General features: G+C 42.5%; 2 protein-coding genes across 5 annotated transcripts in view; one reads left to right on the forward strand and one right to left on the reverse strand.

Moving 5' to 3' along the window:
* The window catches only part of LOC133636335 (oocyte zinc finger protein XlCOF22-like), a 520,633-nt gene that overhangs the window by 307,008 nt on the left and 190,744 nt on the right, over positions 1-22,881 (forward strand). The window lies entirely within an intron of this gene.
* LOC133636319 (trafficking kinesin-binding protein 1-like) overlaps positions 1-22,881 on the reverse strand; it is an 84,489-nt gene that overhangs the window by 1,489 nt on the left and 60,119 nt on the right. For all 4 annotated transcript variants that reach the window (XM_062030215.1, XM_062030217.1, XM_062030216.1 and 1 more), the window contains 4 exons: positions 15,498-15,616; positions 15,256-15,436; positions 1,765-1,870; positions 1,573-1,698 (listed from right to left, as the gene is read on the reverse strand). In XM_062030215.1, the coding sequence (XP_061886199.1) occupies positions 1,573-1,698; positions 1,765-1,870; positions 15,256-15,436; positions 15,498-15,616 (532 nt within the window). The remainder of the gene's footprint in view (positions 1-1,572; positions 1,699-1,764; positions 1,871-15,255; positions 15,437-15,497; positions 15,617-22,881) is intronic.

The raw sequence follows: 22,881 nt of genomic DNA on the forward strand, positions 1-22,881 counted from the left end.
GTCAAACTAAAATGCTAACAGTTAGCACGCTAACAAGATAGCGTCGAGTAGCAACATATAACAACCCTTGGGTGTATACCAGCAAAAGTAGCTAAAAGGCTAGAATGACAAATAGCATGTGTCAAGTAGCCTACCAAAATTTACGACTGAGGGTTATACCTACAAAATTAGCTCAATAAGCCATTTTATTGTTAGCATGTTAGCTTACCAACAGTTAGCATGTATCAAGAAATAAAATATTAGAATCTGAGGTGTTTACCAGCAAAAAACTAGTTAAAAAGCTATACTGCTAACAGTTAGCATGCATCAAGGAATACGATATTAGACTGAGGTGTATAGCAGCATAAACTAGCTCAAAAGCCAAACTATTAGTAGCAGCACAAACTAGCTCAAAAGCCAAACTATTAGTAGCAGCACAAACTAGCTCAAAAGCCAAACTATTAGTAGCAGCACAAACTAGCTCAAAAGCCAAACTATTAGTAGCAACACAAACTAGCTCAAAAGCCAAACTATTAGTAGCAGCACAAACTAGCTCAAAAGCCAAACTATTAGTAGCAGCATAAACTAGCTCAAAAGCCAAACTATTAGTAGCAGCATAAACTAGCTCAAAAGCCAAACTATTAGTAGCAACACAAACTAGCTCAAAAGCCAAACTATTAGTAGCAGCATAAACTAGCTCAAAAGCCAAACTATTAGTAGCAACACAAACTAGCTCAAAAGCCAAACTATTAGTAGCAGCACAAACTAGCTCAAAAGCCAAACTATTAGTAGCAGCACAAACTAGCTCAAAAGCCAAACTATTAGTAGCAGCACAAACTAGCTCAAAAGCCAAACTATTAGTAGCAGCACAAACTAGCTCAAAAGCCAAACTATTAGTAGCAACACAAACTAGCTCAAAAGCCAAACTATTAGTAGCAGCACAAACTAGCTCAAAAGCCAAACTATTAGTAGCAGCACAAACTAGCTCAAAAGCCAAACTATTAGTAGCAGCACAAACTAGCTCAAAAGCCAAACTATTAGTAGCAGCACAATGGTGCAGAGGTAGATACTACCATCTAGTGGACATAAGGAGGTTGCCTACAACCACAGACGTTATTGCTTGGTGCTGTGATTGTCAGCCACACACTTGGCGGTTAAAAAGTTGTTTTTGTGCGTGAAGGTGGAATCTTTGCATGTTGGGTGTGTCTAATGTTGTGGTGGTCTGAAGAACTTTGCATGTTGGGTGTGTCTAATGAAGAAGTTTGCATGTTGGGTGTGTCTAATGAAGAAGTTTGCATGTTGGGTGTGTCTAATGAAGAAGTTTGCATGTTGGGTGTGTCTAATGAAGAAGTTTGCATGTTGGGTGTGTCTAATGAAGAACTTTGCATGTTGGGTGTGTCTAATGAAGAAGTTTGCATGTTGGGTGTGTCTAATGAAGAACTTTGCATGTTGGGTGTGTCTAATGAAGAACTTTGCATGTTGGGTGTGTCTAATGAAGAACTTTGCATGTTGGGTGTGTCTAATGAAGAACTTTGCATGTTGGGTGTGTCTAATGTTGTGGTGGTCTTTGCCACAGTTTGATGAGAGCCTTACCTGAGGTTGGTGGATGATTCCGAGGGCCTCAGACTGAGACTGAGCCTGCGAGGTGTGCAGGGTGTGGCGGCGGGCAGCAGAGAGCTGGTCATCACGCAGGAGGAGGTGGCAGCGATGGCGTTCAGACTGTCAGGTAAGGGAAGACGCGGGTTAGATGCATAAGGAAGACTTGAGCTGGATGACGTTGCTCACCTGGGTGTGACGTGCGTCTGCTCGTCAGTGGGGTGCAGGATGCGGCATGTGGTGAAGGTGTAGGTGGAGCTCGTGTGAGCCATGCATTTACCTGGGTAGTAAGCAGCTGCACACACCATCACGTTAGTTCAAACAAGCCTCCATCTTGGGGACATTTATCACCCGACCTTTCTGACCGTCTGTGAGGCCGTGAATGTGTACAGGATGTACGGGACCAAGCCGGTAGACCACGTGTGTGCGGTAGACTAAAAATAACTGAAACTGAAAAAACTGAAATTTAAGGTTATCAAACAATTAAAAAATGTAATTGCATTTTGTCAGCAGCTAACTCACGATTAATCACGATTAATCACGATTAATCACAGCTAGAAGAAGTCTTGTATCTTTAATACAAGTTTTCAACACTATCAACATGGCATTGGACATGCAAATGTCCACTTGTTTAACTTTTTTTTAAACAACTCAACACAAAATGGACGCACGCACACACATGCACACACACACGCACGCACGCACACGCATACACACACGCATACACACACGCACGCACACGCATACACACACGCACACACACACGCACACACACACGCACACGCACGCACACGCATACACACACGCATACACACACGCACGCACACGCATACACACACGCACACACACACGCACACACACACGCACGCACACGCATACACACACGCACACACACACGCACGCACACACGCACGCACACACACACGCATACACACACGCATACACACACGCACGCCCGCACATGCATACACACACGCACACACACACGCACGCACGCACACACACACGCATACACACACGCATACACACACGCACGCACGCACACGCATACACACACGCACACACACACGCATACACACACGCATACACACACGCACGCACACACACACGCATACACACACGCATACACACACGCATACACACACGCACACACACACGCATCATCATCATCGGCAGCTCAGTCTCGAGAGACCATACTGATGCGCGTCTGGAGTCTTGTCATGTTGTTTGGCATCGTCTGCTATGGCTGCGCAGTCCGATCTGTGAGTGACAGTCTTTATTGCAGTTTGTGCAAATGAATAAGGTGGCCTGGGTTTGAGGGGTTGCTGCAGTGCACTTCCTGCGTCTCCTCTTCTCTGCTGCAAGCCGATCTCTTGCCACCTCAGCTTCTGCACTGCCCTTGTGGACAGTCTGACGCCAAGCATTTCTGTCCATGGCCTGTACCTCCCAGCTGTCAGGAGAGATGTTGCATGCTTTCATGTCTCTTTTGCAGACGTCCTTGAAGCGTAGTAGGGGGCGACCAGCTCGTCTGGTGCCAATGGTCAGTTGTCCATACATGATGTCCTTAGGTAGTCTTCCATCCTCCATCCGTCGGACATGGCCGAGCCAGCGGAGACGGCGTTGACTCAGCAGGGAGTACATGCTGGGGATCTTGGCGCGCTGCAGGATGTTGGTGTATGGGATGTGGTCCTGCCAGCTGATGTTGAGGATGCGCCTGAGGCACCGCATGTGGAAGGTGTTGAGCCGACGTTCTTGCTTCATATAGGTGGTCCAGGATTCACTTCCATAGAGAAGGGTGCTGAGAACGCAGGCCTGATATACACAGATCTTGGTGTGTTCTGACAGCGCTCCGTTCTCCCACACTCTCTTGGTCAGTCTAGCCATGATGGTATTTGCCTTTCCGAGACGCCTGTCCAGTTCGATGTCCAGTGAGAGGTTGTTGCTGATTGTTGATCCCAAGTAGGTGAACTCGTCCACAGTGTCCAGTCTGATGTTATCAACTGTGATGGAGGGGGCAGTACTGATGTCTTGTGCACTGATGTTGGTCTTCTTCAGGCTTATTGTGAGCCCAAACTGCTTACAAGCATCGGCAAAGCGGTCAGCCAAACTCTGAAGGGCATCCTCTGTGTGAGTCATGAGGGCTGCATCATCAGCAAACAACATCTCCCTGATGAGAACTGTCCTGACCTTGGTCTTAGAACGCAGTCGCGCCAGGTTAAACAATCTCCCATCAGACCGGGTGTGCAGGTATACACCATCAGTGGAGGAGTCGAAGGCGTAAGACAGGAGCAGGGAAAAGAAAATCCCGAAAAGGGTTGGTGCAAGTACACAGCCCTGCTTGACACCACTGTTGATACAGAATGGTTCTGAGGATGATCCGTCATACAGGACTGTGCCCTTCATGTTGACATGGAAGGAGGTCACCATGCTGCCGAGCTTTGGGGGGCAGCCAATCTTCTCAAGGAGCTGGAATAGGCCTTCCCTGCTGACCAGATCGAAGGCCTTGGTGAGGTCTATGAACATCATGTAGAGTGGCTGGCCTTGCTCTCTACTCTTTTCCTGGAGCTGTCGAAGGGAAAAGATCATGTCAGTTGTCGACCTGCCTGCTCTGAAGCCACATTGGGATTCTGGATAGACACGATCCGCGAGTCTCTGCAGCCTGTTGAGGAGGATGCGTGCATACACTTTGCCGACAATGCTGAGAAGGGAGATCCCTCTGTAGTTGTTGCAGTCACTGCGGTCACCTTTGTTTTTATACAGTGTCACAATGGTGGCGTCACGCATGTCTTGTGGGACTGCACCTTCCTCCCAGCACATGCAGAGCAACTCATACAGAGGCTGAAGCAGGGCAGGTTTCCCGTGCTTGATGGCTTCAGGTGGGATGTTATCGCTACCTGGTGCTTTGTCGTTTGGGAGGGCATCAATGGCTTTGCTGAGCTCTTCCATAGTGGGCACTTCATCTAGCTCCTCCATGATGGGCAGATCCTTCGTACCACTAAGGGCAGCATTGGAAACTGATGTTTCACGGGAGTACAGTTCTGAGTAGTGTTCCACCCATCTGGTCATCTGTTCCTCCCGGTTAGTGATCTTCTCCCCTGACAGAGATTTCAGGGGGGCAATTCCTTTTACTGCAGGGCCAAGGGCCTTTTTGATGCCGTTGTACATGCCGCGTGTGTTTCCGGACTCGGCACAGCTCTGTATTTCCTTACACAGTTGTTGCCAATATTCATTGGCACACTGTCTAGCAACACGCTGGGTGGTGTTCCGAGCCCTTCTGAGTGCTGTGAGTGTCTGTTCATTTGGGCATTCCTTGTGTGCTAAGAAGGCTGCACGTTTAGCCTCTATTTCTGGTTTCATCCTTGGAAGGTGGGCTTTGAACCAATCCTGGCAGGGATGTTCTTTCTTGCCAAACGAGGACATGGCCGTGTTGTAAATTTTGTCCCTCATGGCATTCCACTTTCCTGTGGCGTCATGATCTGGCAGGTCCTGTAGGGCTTCATCCAGGTTGGTTACATATGCGTCCACCTTAAGGGGATCTGACATGTGTACTGTGTTGATCCGGGGGCGGCCTTTTGGTTTGGAGTGATGTAGCTTGCGTGGCTGGAGACGCACTTTGCTGCACACAAGGGCATGGTCAGTGTCACAGTCTGCACTATGGTAGCTTCTGGTGATGAGGACATTGTTTAAGGCAGAGCGCCTGGTGATGGCAAGGTCGAGTTGGTGCCAGCGTTGGGACCGCGGATGCCTCCACGACACTCTGTGTGATGGTTTACACTCGAAGAAGGTGTTTGTAATGCAGAGGTCATGGTAGGAGCACAGTTCCAGCAGCCTTTGACCATTCTCATTTACCTTCCCTGTGCCATGACGTCCAAGGCAGGAGGGCCATGACTTGTGATCTGCACCTACTCTGGCATTGAAGTCGCCAAGGAGGAATAAGGGCTCATCTTTTGGGAGGCCCTTTATCAGTTCATCAAGCTGCCCATAGAACTGGTCTTTTGTGTCTTCCGATGAGGTGAGAGTGGGAGCGTACACACTGAGGATGTTGACATGACCAGCAGCAGTGGCGAGGCGGATGGACAAAAGGCGCTCGGTGCCACCTGAGGGAGGCTCCACTGCAGCCAGGAGGGTGTTTTTGATGGCAAAGCCAACACCATGCTGGCGGGGCTCTTCGGGTTCTCTGCCCTTCCAGAAGAAGGTGTAGTTCTCCTCTCTGAGGGAGCCGCTGGAAGGGAGCCGGGTTTCTTGGAGGGCAGCTATGCTGACGTTGAGTCTGGTGAGCTCTCTGTCAATGATGGCTGTCTTTCTGGTGTCTTCCACCACTCTGAGGTCATCTGAGATGCCTGTGCGCATAGTGCGCACGTTCCAGCTACCAAATAGAAGAGCTGGAGTCTTCTTTTTAATTTTCTTATTGTTTGGTGCAAAGATTTACCGTCTGCTCATCGTGCCTTTACAGTACACTAAGCTCCAGGCACCCACTGAAGCAGGCAAACGTTGGCGGGCCGACACCCTACTGACCGGGGGCTGCCCGGTTTGAGGCGGGCAGTAGTCGTCCACTGGGACACTATGATCCCTCCCACCGTCGAAGCTGACCCGTGGCGCCCCATACTTACGCCAATCAGATGGGACTTATAACCCGTAAACTGCCAGCTTCCGTGTTGTGTCCTCACTCTTGCGAGCGAGGCTGGAGTGACCTCTCCAGTTTTTGTGACCTCCATGGCGCAAGCCTGGGCATAAGGTATGGGGACTTTGGGTTGCCCAGTCGTCAGAATCCCCCTCTTGGCTTGGCTGACGGGATCCAAAGGAATGCGGAGCATGACGTTTGGCACCAGCTTTGCTGCAGGAGTTGCCGGAAGGGTGTTGTCTTGCGAGCACCTATCCGCCTTCGGGGCTCCACTCCGGATTTGTAAGGTTTACTCCTTTACACTTGGCCGTTGAGTCCTATGTGGTCTTCCTCCGCCCTAGCCGTTGGCTGACTGGTGCAGCTCCTCCGCCTAGTGGTGCAGTGTACACACCACCCCCTCACGTGGTTTGGTCTGCCAGCTGAGGCAGTGTACCGGGGTGTGGCGCTTGGAGCCAGCACGTGAGAGATTTAGGGGATGGATGAGAACCGGTGAAGCGTGGCCTCCCTACGAGTAGGGAGCAGCTGCCAATCAACAAGGGTGCTATCTCTACCCACCCCCCTACCCACACACGCATACACACACGCACACACACACGCATACACACACGCATACACACACGCACACACACACGCATACACACACGCATACACACACGCACGCACGCACACGCATACACACACGCACACACACACGCACGCACGCACGCACACGCATACACACACGCACACACACACGCACGCACACACGCACGCACACACACACGCATACACACACGCATACACACGCACGCACGCACGCACACGCATACACACACGCACACACACACACACACACACACACAAACAGGCGCACTTTAAAAACAAACCCACCATATATGAAAAAAACATTTTGGATAATGATATAGAGCGTTTATTTTGTTATATTATACACTAAGGATGTAACAATAATAATGATAGTGTTTATTATGTTATATTATATACTAGGGAAGTAACAACAATAATAATGATGATAGTGTTTATTTTGTTATATTATATACTAGGGATGTAACAATAATAATAATGATAGTGTTTATTTTGTTATATTATATACTAGGGATGTAACAATAATAATGATGATAGTGTTTATTTTGTTATATTATATACTAGGGATGTAACAACAATAATAATGATGATAGTGTTTATTTTGTTATATTATATACTAGGGATGTAACAATAATAATGATGATAGTGTTTATTTTGTTATATTATATACTAGGGATGTAACAATAATAATAATGATAGTGTTTATTTTGTTATATACTAGGGATGTAACAATAATAATGATAGTGTTTATTTTGTTATATTATATACTAGGAATGTAACAATAATAATAATGATAGTGTTTATTTTGTTATATTATATACTAGGGATGTAACAATAATAATAATGATAGTGTTTATTTTGTTATATACTAGGGATGTAACAATAATAATGATAGTGTTTATTTTGTTATATTATATACTAGGGATGTAACAATAATAATAATGATAGTGTTTATTTTGTTATATTATATACTAGGGATGTAACAATAATAATAATGATAGTGTTTATTTTGTTATATACTAGGGATGTAACAATAATAATGATAGTGTTTATTTTGTTATATTATATACTAGGGATGTAACAATAATAATAATGATAGTGTTTATTTTGTTATATACTAGGGATGTAACAATAATAATGATAGTGTTTATTTTGTTATATTATATACTAGGGATGTAACAATAATAATAATGATAGTGTTTATTTTGTTATATACTAGGGATGTAACAATAATAATGATAGGGTTTATTTTGTTATATTATATACTAGGGATGTAACAATAATAATAATGATAGTGTTTATTTTGTTATATACTAGGGATGTAACAATAATAATGATAGTGTTTATTTTGTTATATTATATACTAGGGATGTAACAATAATAATGATGATAGTGTTTATTTTGTTATATACTAGGGATGTAACAATAATAATGATAGTGTTTATTTTGTTATATTATATACTAGGGATGTAACAATAATAATAATGATAGTGTTTATTTTGTTATATTATATACTAGGGATGTAACAATAATAATAATGATAGTGTTTATTTTGTTATATACTAGGGATGTAACAATAATAATGATAGTGTTTATTTTGTTATATTATATACTAGGGATGTAACAATAATAATAATAATAATGATAGTGTTTATTTTGTTATATACTAGGGGTGTAACAATAATAATGATAGTGTTTATTTTGTTATATTATATACTAGGGATGTAACAATAATAATAATGATAGTGTTTATTTTGTTATATACTAGGGATGTAACAATAATAATGATAGTGTTTATTTTGTTATATTATATACTAGGGATGTAACAATAATAATAATGATAGTGTTTATTTTGTTATATTATATACTAGGGATGTAACAATAATAATAATGATAGTGTTTATTTTGTTATATACTAGGGATGTAACACTAATAATGATAGTGTTTATTTTGTTATATTATATACTAGGGATGTAACAATAATAATAATGATAGTGTTTATTTTGTTATATACTAGGGATGTAACAATAATAATGATAGTGTTTATTTTGTTATATTATATACTAGGGATGTAACAATAATAATAATGATAGTGTTTATTTTGTTATATACTAGGGATGTAACAATAATAATGATAGTGTTTATTTTGTTATATTATATACTAGGGATGTAACAATAATAATGATGATAGTGTTTATTTTGTTATATACTAGGGATGTAACAATAATAATGATAGTGTTTATTTTGTTATATTATATACTAGGGATGTAACAATAATAATAATGATAGTGTTTATTTTGTTATATACTAGGGATGTAACAATAATAATGATAGTGTTTATTTTGTTATATTATATACTAGGGATGTAACAATAATAATAATGATAGTGTTTATTTTGTTATATACTAGGGATGTAACAATAATAATGATAGTGTTTATTTTGTTATATTATATACTAGGGATGTAACAATAATAATAATGATAGTGTTTATTTTGTTATATACTAGGGATGTAACAATAATAATGATAGTGTTTATTTTGTTATATTATATACTAGGGATGTAACAATAATAATGATGATAGTGTTTATTTTGTTATATACTAGGGATGTAACAATAATAATGATAGTGTTTATTTTGTTATATTATATACTAGGGATGTAACAATAATAATAATGATAGTGTTTATTTTGTTATATTATATACTAGGGATGTAACAATAATAATAATGATAGTGTTTATTTTGTTATATACTAGGGATGTAACAATAATAATGATAGTGTTTATTTTGTTATATTATATACTAGGGATGTAACAATAATAATGATAGCCGTGGTAAAACACCTGATGGTTAACTAGGAGTGTCAATAAAAAATAAATTACCTGATAAATTGAGATTCTTATTTGTAACCATTCTTAATCGATAGGGAATAACTGCTTATCTTATTAATATACTCATTTATTTCCTTTGAATAACTGTTTACTTTCTGCTGGAACCAGATTCAATTTACACTTCTTCAACTTGACTTATTTCTTCTCTTGTTTCAAGCTAGCTTAGCAGTTAGCTTAGCCATGAACATGCCTGCTCCTGGCTCGCTGTGTAACATGTTTAGCTATTTGCTCCTGGCTCGCTGTGTAACATGTTTAGCTATTTGCTCCTGGCTCGCTGTGTAACATGTTTAGCTATTTGCTCCTGGCTCGCTGTGTAACATGTTTAGCTATTTGCTCCTGGCTCGCTGTGTAACATGTTTAGCTATTTGCTCCTGGCTCGCTGTGTAACATGTTTAGCTATGAACATGCCTGCTCCTGGCTCGCTGTGTAACATGTTTAGCTATGAACATGCCTGCTCCTGGCTCGCTGTGTAACATGTTTAGCTATGAACATGCCTGCTCCTGGCTCGCTGTGTAACATGTTTAGCTATGAACATGCCTGCTCCTGGCTCGCTGTGTAACATGTTTAGCTATTTGCTCCTGGCTCGCTGTGTAACATGTTTAGCTATGAACATGCCTGCTCCTGGCTCGCTGTGTAACATGTTTAGCTATGAACATGCCTGCTCCTGGCTCGCTGTGTAACATGTTTAGCTATGAACATGCCTGCTCCTGGCTCGCTGTGTAACATGTTTAGCTATGAACATGCCTGCTCCTGGCTCGCTGTGTAACATGTTTAGCTATTTGCTCCTGGCTCGCTGTGTAACATGTTTAGCTATGAACATGCCTGCTCCTGGCTCGCTGTGTAACATGTTTAGCTATGAACATGCCTGCTCCTGGCTCGCTGTGTAACATGTTTAGCTATGAACATGCCTGCTCCTGGCTCGCTGTGTAACATGTTTAGCTATGAACATGCCTGCTCCTGGCTCGCTGTGTAACATGTTTAGCTATTTGCTCCTGGCTCGCTGTGTAACATGTTTAGCTATGAACATGCCTGCTCCTGGCTCGCTGTGTAACATGTTTAGCTATTTGCTCCTGGCTCGCTGTGTAACATGTTTAGCTATTTGCTCCTGGCTCGCTGTGTAACATGTTTAGCTATGAACATGCCTGCTCCTGGCTCGCTGTGTAACATGTTTAGCTATGAACATGCCTGCTCCTGGCTCGCTGTGTAACATGTTTAGCTATGAACATGCCTGCTCCTGGCTCGCTGTGTAACATGTTTAGCTATGAACATGCCTGCTCCTGGCTCGCTGTGTAACATGTTTAGCTATTTGCTCCTGGCTCGCTGTGTAACATGTTTAGCTATGAACATGCCTGCTCCTGGCTCGCTGTGTAACATGTTTAGCTATGAACATGCCTGCTCCTGGCTCGCTGTGTAACATGTTTAGCTATGAACATGCCTGCTCCTGGCTCGCTGTGTAACATGTTTAGCTATTTGCTCCTGGCTCGCTGTGTAACATGTTTAGCTATGAACATGCCTGCTCCTGGCTCGCTGTGTAACATGTTTAGCTATGAACATGCCTGCTCCTGGCTCGCTGTGTAACATGTTTAGCTATGAACATGCCTGCTCCTGGCTCGCTGTGTAACATGTTTAGCTATGAACATGCCTGCTCCTGGCTCGCTGTGTAACATGTTTAGCTATTTGCTCCTGGCTCGCTGTGTAACATGTTTAGCTATGAACATGCCTGCTCCTGGCTCGCTGTGTAACATGTTTAGCTATGAACATGCCTGCTCCTGGCTCGCTGTGTAACATGTTTAGCTATTTGCTCCTGGCTCGCTGTGTAACATGTTTAGCTATGAACATGCCTGCTCCTGGCTCGCTGTGTAACATGTTTAGCTATGAACATGCCTGCTCCTGGCTCGCTGTGTAACATGTTTAGCTATGAACATGCCTGCTCCTGGCTCGCTGTGTAACATGTTTAGCTATGAACATGCCTGCTCCTGGCTCGCTGTGTAACATGTTTAGCTATGAACATGCCTGCTCCTGGCTCGCTGTGTAACATGTTTAGCTATTTGCTCCTGGCTCGCTGTGTAACATGTTTAGCTATTTGCTCCTGGCTCGCTGTGTAACATGTTTAGCTATGAACATGGCTGCTCCTGGCTCGCTGTGTAACATGTTTAGCCATGAACATGCCTGCTCCTGGCTCGCTGTGTAACATGTTTAGCTATGAACATGGCTGCTCCTGGCTCGCTGTGTAACATGTTTAGCTATGAACATGCCTGCTCCTGGCTCGCTGTGTAACATGTTTAGCTATGAACATGCCTGCTCCTGGCTCGCTGTGTAACATGTTTAGCTATGAACATGCCTGCTCCTGGCTCGCTGTGTAACATGTTTAGCTATGAACATGCCTGCTCCTGGCTCGCTGTGTAACATGTTTAGCTATGAACATGCCTGCTCCTGGCTCGCTGTGTAACATGTTTAGCTATTTGCTCCTGGCTCGCTGTGTAACATGTTTAGCTATGAACATGCCTGCTCCTGGCTCGCTGTGTAACATGTTTAGCTATTTGCTCCTGGCTCGCTGTGTAACATGTTTAGCTATTTGCTCCTGGCTCGCTGTGTAACATGTTTAGCTATGAACATGCCTGCTCCTGGCTCGCTGTGTAACATGTTTAGCTATGAACATGCCTGCTCCTGGCTCGCTGTGTAACATGTTTAGCTATGAACATGCCTGCTCCTGGCTCGCTGTGTAACATGTTTAGCTATGAACATGCCTGCTCCTGGCTCGCTGTGTAACATGTTTAGCTATTTGCTCCTGGCTCGCTGTGTAACATGTTTAGCTATGAACATGCCTGCTCCTGGCTCGCTGTGTAACATGTTTAGCTATGAACATGCCTGCTCCTGGCTCGCTGTGTAACATGTTTAGCTATGAACATGCCTGCTCCTGGCTCGCTGTGTAACATGTTTAGCTATTTGCTCCTGGCTCGCTGTGTAACATGTTTAGCTATGAACATGCCTGCTCCTGGCTCGCTGTGTAACATGTTTAGCTATGAACATGCCTGCTCCTGGCTCGCTGTGTAACATGTTTAGCTATGAACATGCCTGCTCCTGGCTCGCTGTGTAACATGTTTAGCTATGAACATGCCTGCTCCTGGCTCGCTGTGTAACATGTTTAGCTATTTGCTCCTGGCTCGCTGTGTAACATGTTTAGCTATGAACATGCCTGCTCCTGGCTCGCTGTGTAACATGTTTAGCTATGAACATGCCTGCTCCTGGCTCGCTGTGTAACATGTTTAGCTATTTGCTCCTGGCTCGCTGTGTAACATGTTTAGCTATGAACATGCCTGCTCCTGGCTCGCTGTGTAACATGTTTAGCTATGAACATGCCTGCTCCTGGCTCGCTGTGTAACATGTTTAGCTATGAACATGCCTGCTCCTGGCTCGCTGTGTAACATGTTTAGCTATGAACATGCCTGCTCCTGGCTCGCTGTGTAACATGTTTAGCTATGAACATGCCTGCTCCTGGCTCGCTGTGTAACATGTTTAGCTATTTGCTCCTGGCTCGCTGTGTAACATGTTTAGCTATTTGCTCCTGGCTCGCTGTGTAACATGTTTAGCTATGAACATGGCTGCTCCTGGCTCGCTGTGTAACATGTTTAGCCATGAACATGCCTGCTCCTGGCTCGCTGTGTAACATGTTTAGCTATGAACATGGCTGCTCCTGGCTCGCTGTGTAACATGTTTAGCTATGAACATGCCTGCTCCTGGCTCGCTGTGTAACATGTTTAGCTATGAACATGCCTGCTCCTGGCTCGCTGTGTAACATGTTTAGCTATGAACATGCCTGCTCCTGGCTCGCTGTGTAACATGTTTAGCTATGAACATGCCTGCTCCTGGCTCGCTGTGTAACATGTTTAGCTATTTGCTCCTGGCTCGCTGTGTAACATGTTTAGCTATTTGCTCCTGGCTCGCTGTGTAACATGTTTAGCTATGAACATGGCTGCTCCTGGCTCGCTGTGTAACATGTTTAGCCATGAACATGCCTGCTCCTGGCTCGCTGTGTAACATGTTTAGCTATGAACATGGCTGCTCCTGGCTCGCTGTGTAACATGTTTAGCTATGAACATGCCTGCTCCTGGCTCGCTGTGTAACATGTTTAGCTATGAACATGCCTGCTCCTGGCTCGCTGTGTAACATGTTTAGCTATGAACATGCCTGCTCCTGGCTCGCTGTGTAACATGTTTAGCTATGAACATGCCTGCTCCTGGCTCGCTGTGTAACATGTTTAGCTATGAACATGCCTGCTCCTGGCTCGCTGTGTAACATGTTTAGCTATTTGCTCCTGGCTCGCTGTGTAACATGTTTAGCTATGAACATGCCTGCTCCTGGCTCGCTGTGTAACATGTTTAGCTATTTGCTCCTGGCTCGCTGTGTAACATGTTTAGCTATGAACATGCCTGCTCCTGGCTCGCTGTGTAACATGTTTAGCTATGAACATGCCTGCTCCTGGCTCGCTGTGTAACATGTTTAGCTATGAACATGCCTGCTCCTGGCTCGCTGTGTAACATGTTTAGCTATGAACATGCCTGCTCCTGGCTCGCTGTGTAACATGTTTAGCTATGAACATGCCTGCTCCTGGCTCGCTGTGTAACATGTTTAGCTATTTGCTCCTGGCTCGCTGTGTAACATGTTTAGCTATGAACATGCCTGCTCCTGGCTCGCTGTGTAACATGTTTAGCTATTTGCTCCTGGCTCGCTGTGTAACATGTTTAGCTATGAACATGCCTGCTCCTGGCTCGCTGTGTAACATGTTTAGTCTCATCCTCCGGTGATGATATGATACTACATAATGATACTTAAGATGCTAAGAAATGCACTTTATGGAGGTGATTATTATAAGTTTAGAGGAGCGGCTCCACAGACACATAATTAGCTGCTCGCTGCTCAAAATAAATAGAGAGTCATCCAGAGGGGATTGGTGATCAAAGGCATTCATGGCCATCACATACTTTTCCACCAAAATCATCCGATACTGATTGGTGTTGATCGATTTGTTAATATAAAACTCCTTTTCTTTAGCGGGGGAAAATGTCTCTTTTGATGGTAAAACGTTGCCATGAGATGTTTTGAGCAGGTGTGCACTTCACTCTTACCTAGTGCACTTCACTCTTACCTAGTGCACTTAACTATTACATAGTACACTTCACTCTTACCTAGTGCACTTCACTCTTACCTAGTGCACTTCACTCTTACCTACTGCACTTCACTCTTACCTAGTGCACTTCACTCTTACCTACTGCACTTCACTCTTACCTAGTGCACTTAACTATTACCTAGTACACTTCACTCTTACCTAGTGCACTTCACTCTTACATAGTACACTTCACTCTTACCTAGTGCACTTCACTCTTACATAGTACACTTCACTCTTACCTAGTGCACTTCACTCTTACCTAGTGCACTTCACTCTTACATAGTACACTTCACTCTTACCTAGTGCACTTCACTCTTACATAGTACACTTCACTATTACCTAGTGCACTTCACTCTTACCTAGTGCACTTCACTATAACCTAGTGCACTTCACTCTTACCTAGTGCACTTCACTCTTACCTAGTGCATCCGTGTTGCTAAGATGCGGTGAGGGAGATGGTAAGGGGGGAGAAAGCGGGACCAGGTGGGCGGGCGGTAGGCTGCTGCTGGTGCAGGGCCCTGCTGGCGAGCAGGTGGGTAAGTTCTGGAAGTAGCGATCTGCTGCTGCTTCTTCCTCCTCAAAGCTGCCCCATGAATACGCCTGCAACATCAAGCATCTTCATGTCATAGCGCTGGTCCTGCAGGTCTATGGACTCACACACCTCTTCTAGTTCCATTTCAAGGGGTCTGTAGCCTTTGGACACCACCCCTGGTCTGGCGTCCAGGATGACCCCGAGGTGCGGCTGGGCTAACTGCTGCCAGTGGTGCAGGGTGGCCGACCCTAGTGCAGAGAGTGTGTATTCATTAGAAACATACTTGATGACCCTAGTGCAGAGAGTGTGTATTCATTAGAAACATACTTGATGACTCTAGTGCAGAGAGTGTGTATTCATTAGAAACATACTTGATGACCCTAGTGCAGAGAGTGTGTATTCATTAGAAACATACTTGATGACTCTAGTGCAGAGAGTGTGTATTCATTAGAAACATACTTGATGACCCTAGTGCAGAGAGTGTGTATTCATTAGAAACATACTTGATGACTCTAGTGCAGAGAGTGCGTATTCATTAGAAACAAACTTGATGACTCTAGTGCAGATAGTGCGTATTCATTAAATACAAACTTGATGACCCTAGTGCAGAGAGTGTGTATTCATTAGAAACATACTTGATGACCCTAGTGCAGAGAGTGTGTATTCATTAGAAACAAACTTGATGACCCTAGTGCAGAGAGTGCGTATTCATTAGAAACTTACTTGATGACCCTAGTGCAGAGAGTGTGTATTCATTAGAAACTTACTTGATGACTCTAGTGCAGAGAGTGTGTATTCATTAGAAACATACTTGATGACTCTAGTGCAGAGAGTGTGTATTCATTAGAAACATACTTGATGACTCTAGTGCAGAGAGTGTGTATTCATTAGAAACAAACTTGATGACCCTAGTGCAGAGAGTGTGTATTCATTAGAAACATACTTGATGACCCTAGTGCAGAGAGTGTGTATTCATTAGAAACATACTTGATGACCCTAGTGCAGAGAGTGTGTATTCATTAGAAACATACTTGATGACCCTAGTGCAGAGAGTGTGTATTCATTAGAAACATACTTGATGACTCTAGTGCAGAGAGTGTGTATTCATTAGAAACATACTTGATGACCCTAGTGCAGAGAGTGTGTATTCATTAGAAACATACTTGATGACTCTAGTGCAGAGAGTGTGTATTCATTAGAAACATACTTGATGACCCTAGTGCAGAGAGTGTGTATTCATTAGAAACATACTTGATGACTCTAGTGCAGAGAGTGCGTATTCATTAGAAACAAACTTGATGACTCTAGTGCAGAGAGTGCGTATTCATTAAATACAAACTTGATGACCCTAGTGCAGAGAGTGTGTATTCATTAGAAACATACTTGATGACCCTAGTGCAGAGAGTGTGTATTCATTAGAAACAAACTTGATGACCCTAGTGCAGAGAGTGCGTATTCATTAGAAACTTACTTGATGACCCTAGTGCAGAGAGTGTGTATTCATTAGAAACATACTTGATGACCCTAGTGCAGAGAGTGTGTATTCATTAGAAACATACTTGATGACTCTAGTGCAGAGAGTGCGTATTCATTAGAAACAAACTTGATGACTCTAGTGCAGAGAGTGCGTATTCATTAAATACAAACTTGATGACCCTAGTGCAGAGAGTGTGTATTCATTACAAACATACTTGATGACCCTAGTGCAGAGAGTGTGTATTCATTAGAAACAAACTTGATGACCCTAGTGCAGAGAGTGCGTATTCATTAGAAACTTACTTGATGACCCTAGTGCAGAGAGTGTGTATTCATTAGAAACTTACTTGATGACTCTAGTGCAGAGAGTGTGTATTCATTAGAAACATACTTGATGACTCTAGTGCAGAGAGTGTGTATTCATTAGAAACATACTTGATGACTCTAGTGCAGAGAGTGTGTATTCATTAGAAACAAACTTGATGACCCTAGTGCAGAGAGTGTGTATTCATTAGAAACATACTTGATGACCCTAGTGCAGAGAGTGTGTATTCATTAGAAACATACTTGATGACCCTAGTGCAGAGAGTGTGTATTCATTAGAAACATACTTGATGACCCTAGTGCAGAGAGTGTGTATTCATTAGAAACATACTTGATGACTCTAGTGCAGAGAGTGTGTATTCATTAGAAACATACTTGATGACCCTAGTGCAGAGAGTGTGTATTCATTAGAAACATACTTGATGACTCTAGTGCAGAGAGTGTGTATTCATTAGAAACATACTTGATGACCCTAGTGCAGAGAGTGTGTATTCATTAGAAACATACTTGATGACTCTAGTGCAGAGAGTGCGTATTCATTAGAAACAAACTTGATGACTCTAGTGCAGAGAGTGCGTATTCATTAAATACAAACTTGATGACCCTAGTGCAGAGAGTGTGTATTCATTAGAAACATACTTGATGACCCTAGTGCAGAGAGTGTGTATTCATTAGAAACAAACTTGATGACCCTAGTGCAGAGAGTGCGTATTCATTAGAAACTTACTTGATGACCCTAGTGCAGAGAGTGTGTATTCATTAGAAACTTACTTGATGACTCTAGTGCAGAGAGTGTGTATTCATTAGAAACATACTTGATGACTCTAGTGCAGAGAGTGTGTATTCATTAGAAACTTACTTGATGACTCTAGTGCAGAGAGTGTGTATTCATTAGAAACATACTTGATGACTCTAGTGCAGAGAGTGTGTATTCATTAGAAACAAACTTGATGACCCTAGTGCAGAGAGTGCGTATTCATTAGAAACTTACTTGATGACTCTAGTGCAGAGAGTGTGTAGTCATTAGAAACAAACTTGATGACTCTAGTGCAGAGAGTGTGTATTCATTAGAAACATACTTGATGACTCTAGTGCAGAGAGTGTGTATTCATTAGAAACATACTTGATGACTCTAGTGCAGAGAGTGTGTAGTCATTAGAAACATACTTGATGGGCGGTGTGGGCGAGCCAGATATGAAATGAGAACATGTGAGAGATGAACAAAACAAATGTTAGAAGAAATGAATGAGAAAATGTGCGTTCAAGTCAAACATCTAAAAAATGTTATAAAAAATGTGTATGACAATCTTCCAATTGCATTTGTCAAAAATATGTAAGTCTTTTGCAAGTTAATTTAATTTTTAATGAAAATGAAATATCTTGTCTTTGCCGTCTATTCAATTGAATATAAGTTGAAAAGGATTTGTTGTATTCTCTTTTTATTTACCATTTACACAACGTGACAACTTCACTGCTTTTTACTTTGTATATATTATGTACTATATATGCACATATTATGTATTATATATGTACATATTAGGTAGTATACATGTACATATGTATTATATATGTACATATTAGTACTATATATGTGCATATTGGTAGTATACATGTACATATTATGTATTATATATGTGCATATTAGTACTATATATGTATATATTAGGTAGTACATATGTACATATTAGTACTATATAAGTGCATATTAGGTAGTATACATGTACATATTATATACTATATATGTACATATTAGTACTATATATGTACATATTAGTACAATATATGTACATATTAGGTAGTATACATGTACATATTAGTACTATATATGTACATATTAGGTAGTATACATGTACATATTAGTACTATATATGTGCATATTAGGTAGTATACATGTACATATTAGTACTATATATGTACATATTAGGTAGTATACATGTACATATTAGTACTATATATGTGCATATTAGGTAGTATACATGTACATACTAGTACTATATATGTGCATATTAGGTAGTATACATGTACATATTAGTACTATATATGTGCATATTAGGTAGTATACATGTACATATTAGTACTATATATATGCATGTTAGGTAGTGTGGGAAGCAGATCAGAATCATATCCATATTTAAGTGTTACTTCTTTCTAAACTCCTATAGTCATATAAAGAATAGCTAGTATTCTTCCTTCTTTTGAGTCTCATAGTAAGGTGTTGGCCTTCTAGATTGGAATGTGTCAGAGTAGAGATAACTCGGAGTAGTCTAAACAAAGGGAGTGGGGGCGAGGGACAGAGGGAAGATCACGGGACTTCCGGGGGTTGGAGGGGAGACCGAGCTGGGGAACGCTGGGGTACTAGATTGGTCTCACGTTTGTCCTCTAAGCTTGGAGAATAAACCACAAAATACCAACTACTGCCTGTTGATTGCATATAAACATCAGCTTATTGCCATGAAAAGAATCTGGGAAAGACTAGCAATTTGAATTCCCCATTGGAGGAATGCTGGTCAACGCAACAATTTGGGGGCTTCGTCCGAGATGGCACGCTGTTGATTGATGACTTCTTGCAATCTTCTGGACAGACTCAAATGGCCAATACAAGGTGAGCATAGCCTTTTTATATAAAATCTGCTTTAGGAGTCTGTCCTGAAGTCTGTAAGTCAAACACTGTTTTATAATCCCAGGCACAGATTGGTGATTTTGATAGATTGATTGCATTTTTGCCGAGCCTGCCATTGCATTAAAATTGTAAATAAGTGGTCAACTCAGGCCATTGTGTCTCGATTACCGTGACGGGCAGTTTCATTGACGAGTGAAATAATAGTTGGGTGTAGCTTACCCTGGGAATTTGGTCGTCCCTTAATGAGTTCGGGTTGCAAGATCCCAGTGAGATAAGACACTAAAACGTAATGAAGCGGGTTCAAAGATCCCAGTGAGATAAGACACTGAAACATAAGGAAGCGGGTTGAAAGATCCCAGTGAGATAAGACACTAAAACATAAAGAAATAGACACATGGCCTTGGAGTGTGACAGACAGGAATGTGATGGTGGTCGGGGAAAAATGTGATTAATCATTACTGTGTAATGATCAATTGAATGGACGGTTGTCGACAATGGAACTAGCAGGTAGAGAAAAAAAAAGAAAAAAAAAGGAGAACGTTCCTTGAAAGGGTTAAGAGGGAGTTTACAATACTCGAAAAGCCGTGAACTCAAACGTCTGGTAAAATAAAATTTAAAAAAAAGAAAAAAAAGTAACTGGAAGTTTAATGGTAAAGTGAAACGCAGAGTGTGTGTGTGCGGGAGTGCTTACGCGTGCTCGTGTGTGTGTGTGCTGCTGAGTGTGTGTGTGTGTGTGCGTGCGGGAGTGCTTACGCGTGCTCGTGTGTGTGTGTGCTGCTGAGTGTGTGTGTGTGTGTGTGTGTGTGTGTGTGTGTGTGTGTGTGTGTGCGCGCTGGTGAAAATGGAGCACTCAGGGAGAGAATTTAAGAGTTTGGCGTATGATAAAAGTAAACGGGGATTACGTGGAAAAACGAAATGCAGCAAAAGAACCGATGATTAATGACAGAATGGACTGATTGGTTTTTTGTCTGCCGCGCATGCGCAAGACAATTCAAACGACCCGCCCAGACTTTGCCTCCAAAAATTAACCCCTTGTACACGTCTGACCATTTTCTCCAGCAGACATTTTTGACACATGACATTAACACTTTGGACATACTACAATATAAGTCTCTTGCCGATGTATACATGCAAGCCATTGTTGACCTTGCTTTCCCACCTGTACCTCCGGGAGGGAACCTTTGGCCAAACACTTTGGACAAAGTTAACCCTGATATACACAATGCCAAAAACAATATATGGCAGGACATTTTATTCATTCCATGCAAAATAGGGCTAATGACAGAGCAACAAGGAAACGACTACTTAAATTACAGATCGCTGAAGATAAAAGGTTAAAAGAACCAAAAGGTCAAAGATCAGCTAGGGTATATTCAGCAGTGGGTGACCTTGCTTTTGAGTTCCAACAGGTGGAGGAAAGAATCCTCAACAGACGTGCGGTTGGACTCGGGTGGTGGACAGCACGATGCTTCAAAGCCGGTCTGGGGTAGACACTGTTTCGGCTGTGACCAGCCTGGTCACTGGAGTCGTGACTGTCCGAACATTTCCAAACAGGAAAGGTTCCGTCGTGCCAACAAACGAACACGAAGGCGTGTAAGAGGACGCCCACATCAGGAGCCGCAGCAGGAAGTACCGACAGGACCCCTGCTGGACATGAGTGTCAACGGACAATTTTATCAGCCACCCATTCGATTCTGAATGCAGAGGTACCAAAAAAACTGTGTGCTTCCTCTTTAAAGGTCGAAGGCTTCGCTGGGGTCCCAAGAAGGTTACCTGTCACCAAACCACTTCCGGTTCAGATTGCTGGACCTCCTTTACAGACTGTACCCTGACATTCAAATCGCAAAGAAAGAACATTCCTGGTGTTACCTGACGGCTGAACCACCCAGCTGCGACACCACTACCAAGACTCCTCCATGAGCTCATACCACAGCCTGAAACAACAGGAATGGCTGACATCCAACTGCTCTAACAGTGAAAACCCTGACTGACTGAGATGCTTCCGTGTGTTCTGCCACCCGACTCGCCATATGTTATGATTATTTATATATGTTGGAACTCAAGGTGTTGCTGCTCATGTTGACCTATCTTTGCAACAGCTAGCATGGTATAAGATGGACACAATAGTGTCCCACATTGTTCCCTTGCTCTCTGTCTCGCCTACAAAACCAAAGAACTTAGGTCCAATGATAAGACACGGCATAGCTGCCAAACATTACACCGACACCCAAATACCACATTTTCAAAAGATTAGGTTTAGCCCATGGTTATGTTAAACACATAACTATGGGCTGCACTTTAGACACCTGTAGGCTACGAGGAGCTAGCAGCTACACAACAGCTGAGCTAAAACGACACATTACACATTTAAGCATATCAAATAATTATAGTTGCTCATTACATACACATAGTCGTCAAGACAGAAGTCTGATAGAAAGTATTCAGTAACAAACGTGTCTGCATCATTCAACTTTCTACAACATGAGCTTGACTTAATGAATTATTGGGGCCACCAGGTGAGGTAAAATTTCAAAATACTATTGCTAAAGCATTCGCCACAAGGGTAGTATTTTTCTAGTATTGGTGACAATATAAATATAAGCATATTTGTTACTTTCACCATATTGAATAAGTTACATAAAAGTTAGGGTTTAGTTGAGTTTGAGTTATTTTTGATATTGCTAAGGGGTCCCCTACCCTAACAACACCCCCCAGTGGACCATAGAGGCTAAAGACACAATCATTGACCTCAAACATGACCTATCCTCCGCTACTTGACTATTAGCTGACCTTTTTCTTAGATGTTTCTGAAAGTGATAGTATGACTAACACAGTCCTTTTTTCAGAAACAGAAGGGGGTGAGTGAGGGTGGAAACAGACTCCTTGGAACAAAATCGACAATAATCAGACTCATTCCATAGTTTTAACGTTTTTCCCGTGGGTAAGAAGTTATAACTAATTTTAATTTGAAAATAATGATTTTACACATCGATAGTACTTTAGTATATCAAATTTAGAATATGGAGGAGGTGAGGGTGAACTATGTATAGTCTTTGATTTCACTGATATGATCAATATGGTACAAGGGAAAAG

Source organism: Entelurus aequoreus, linkage group LG20 (genome assembly GCF_033978785.1).
Source record: "Entelurus aequoreus isolate RoL-2023_Sb linkage group LG20, RoL_Eaeq_v1.1, whole genome shotgun sequence".
NCBI lineage: Eukaryota > Metazoa > Chordata > Actinopteri > Syngnathiformes > Syngnathidae > Entelurus > Entelurus aequoreus.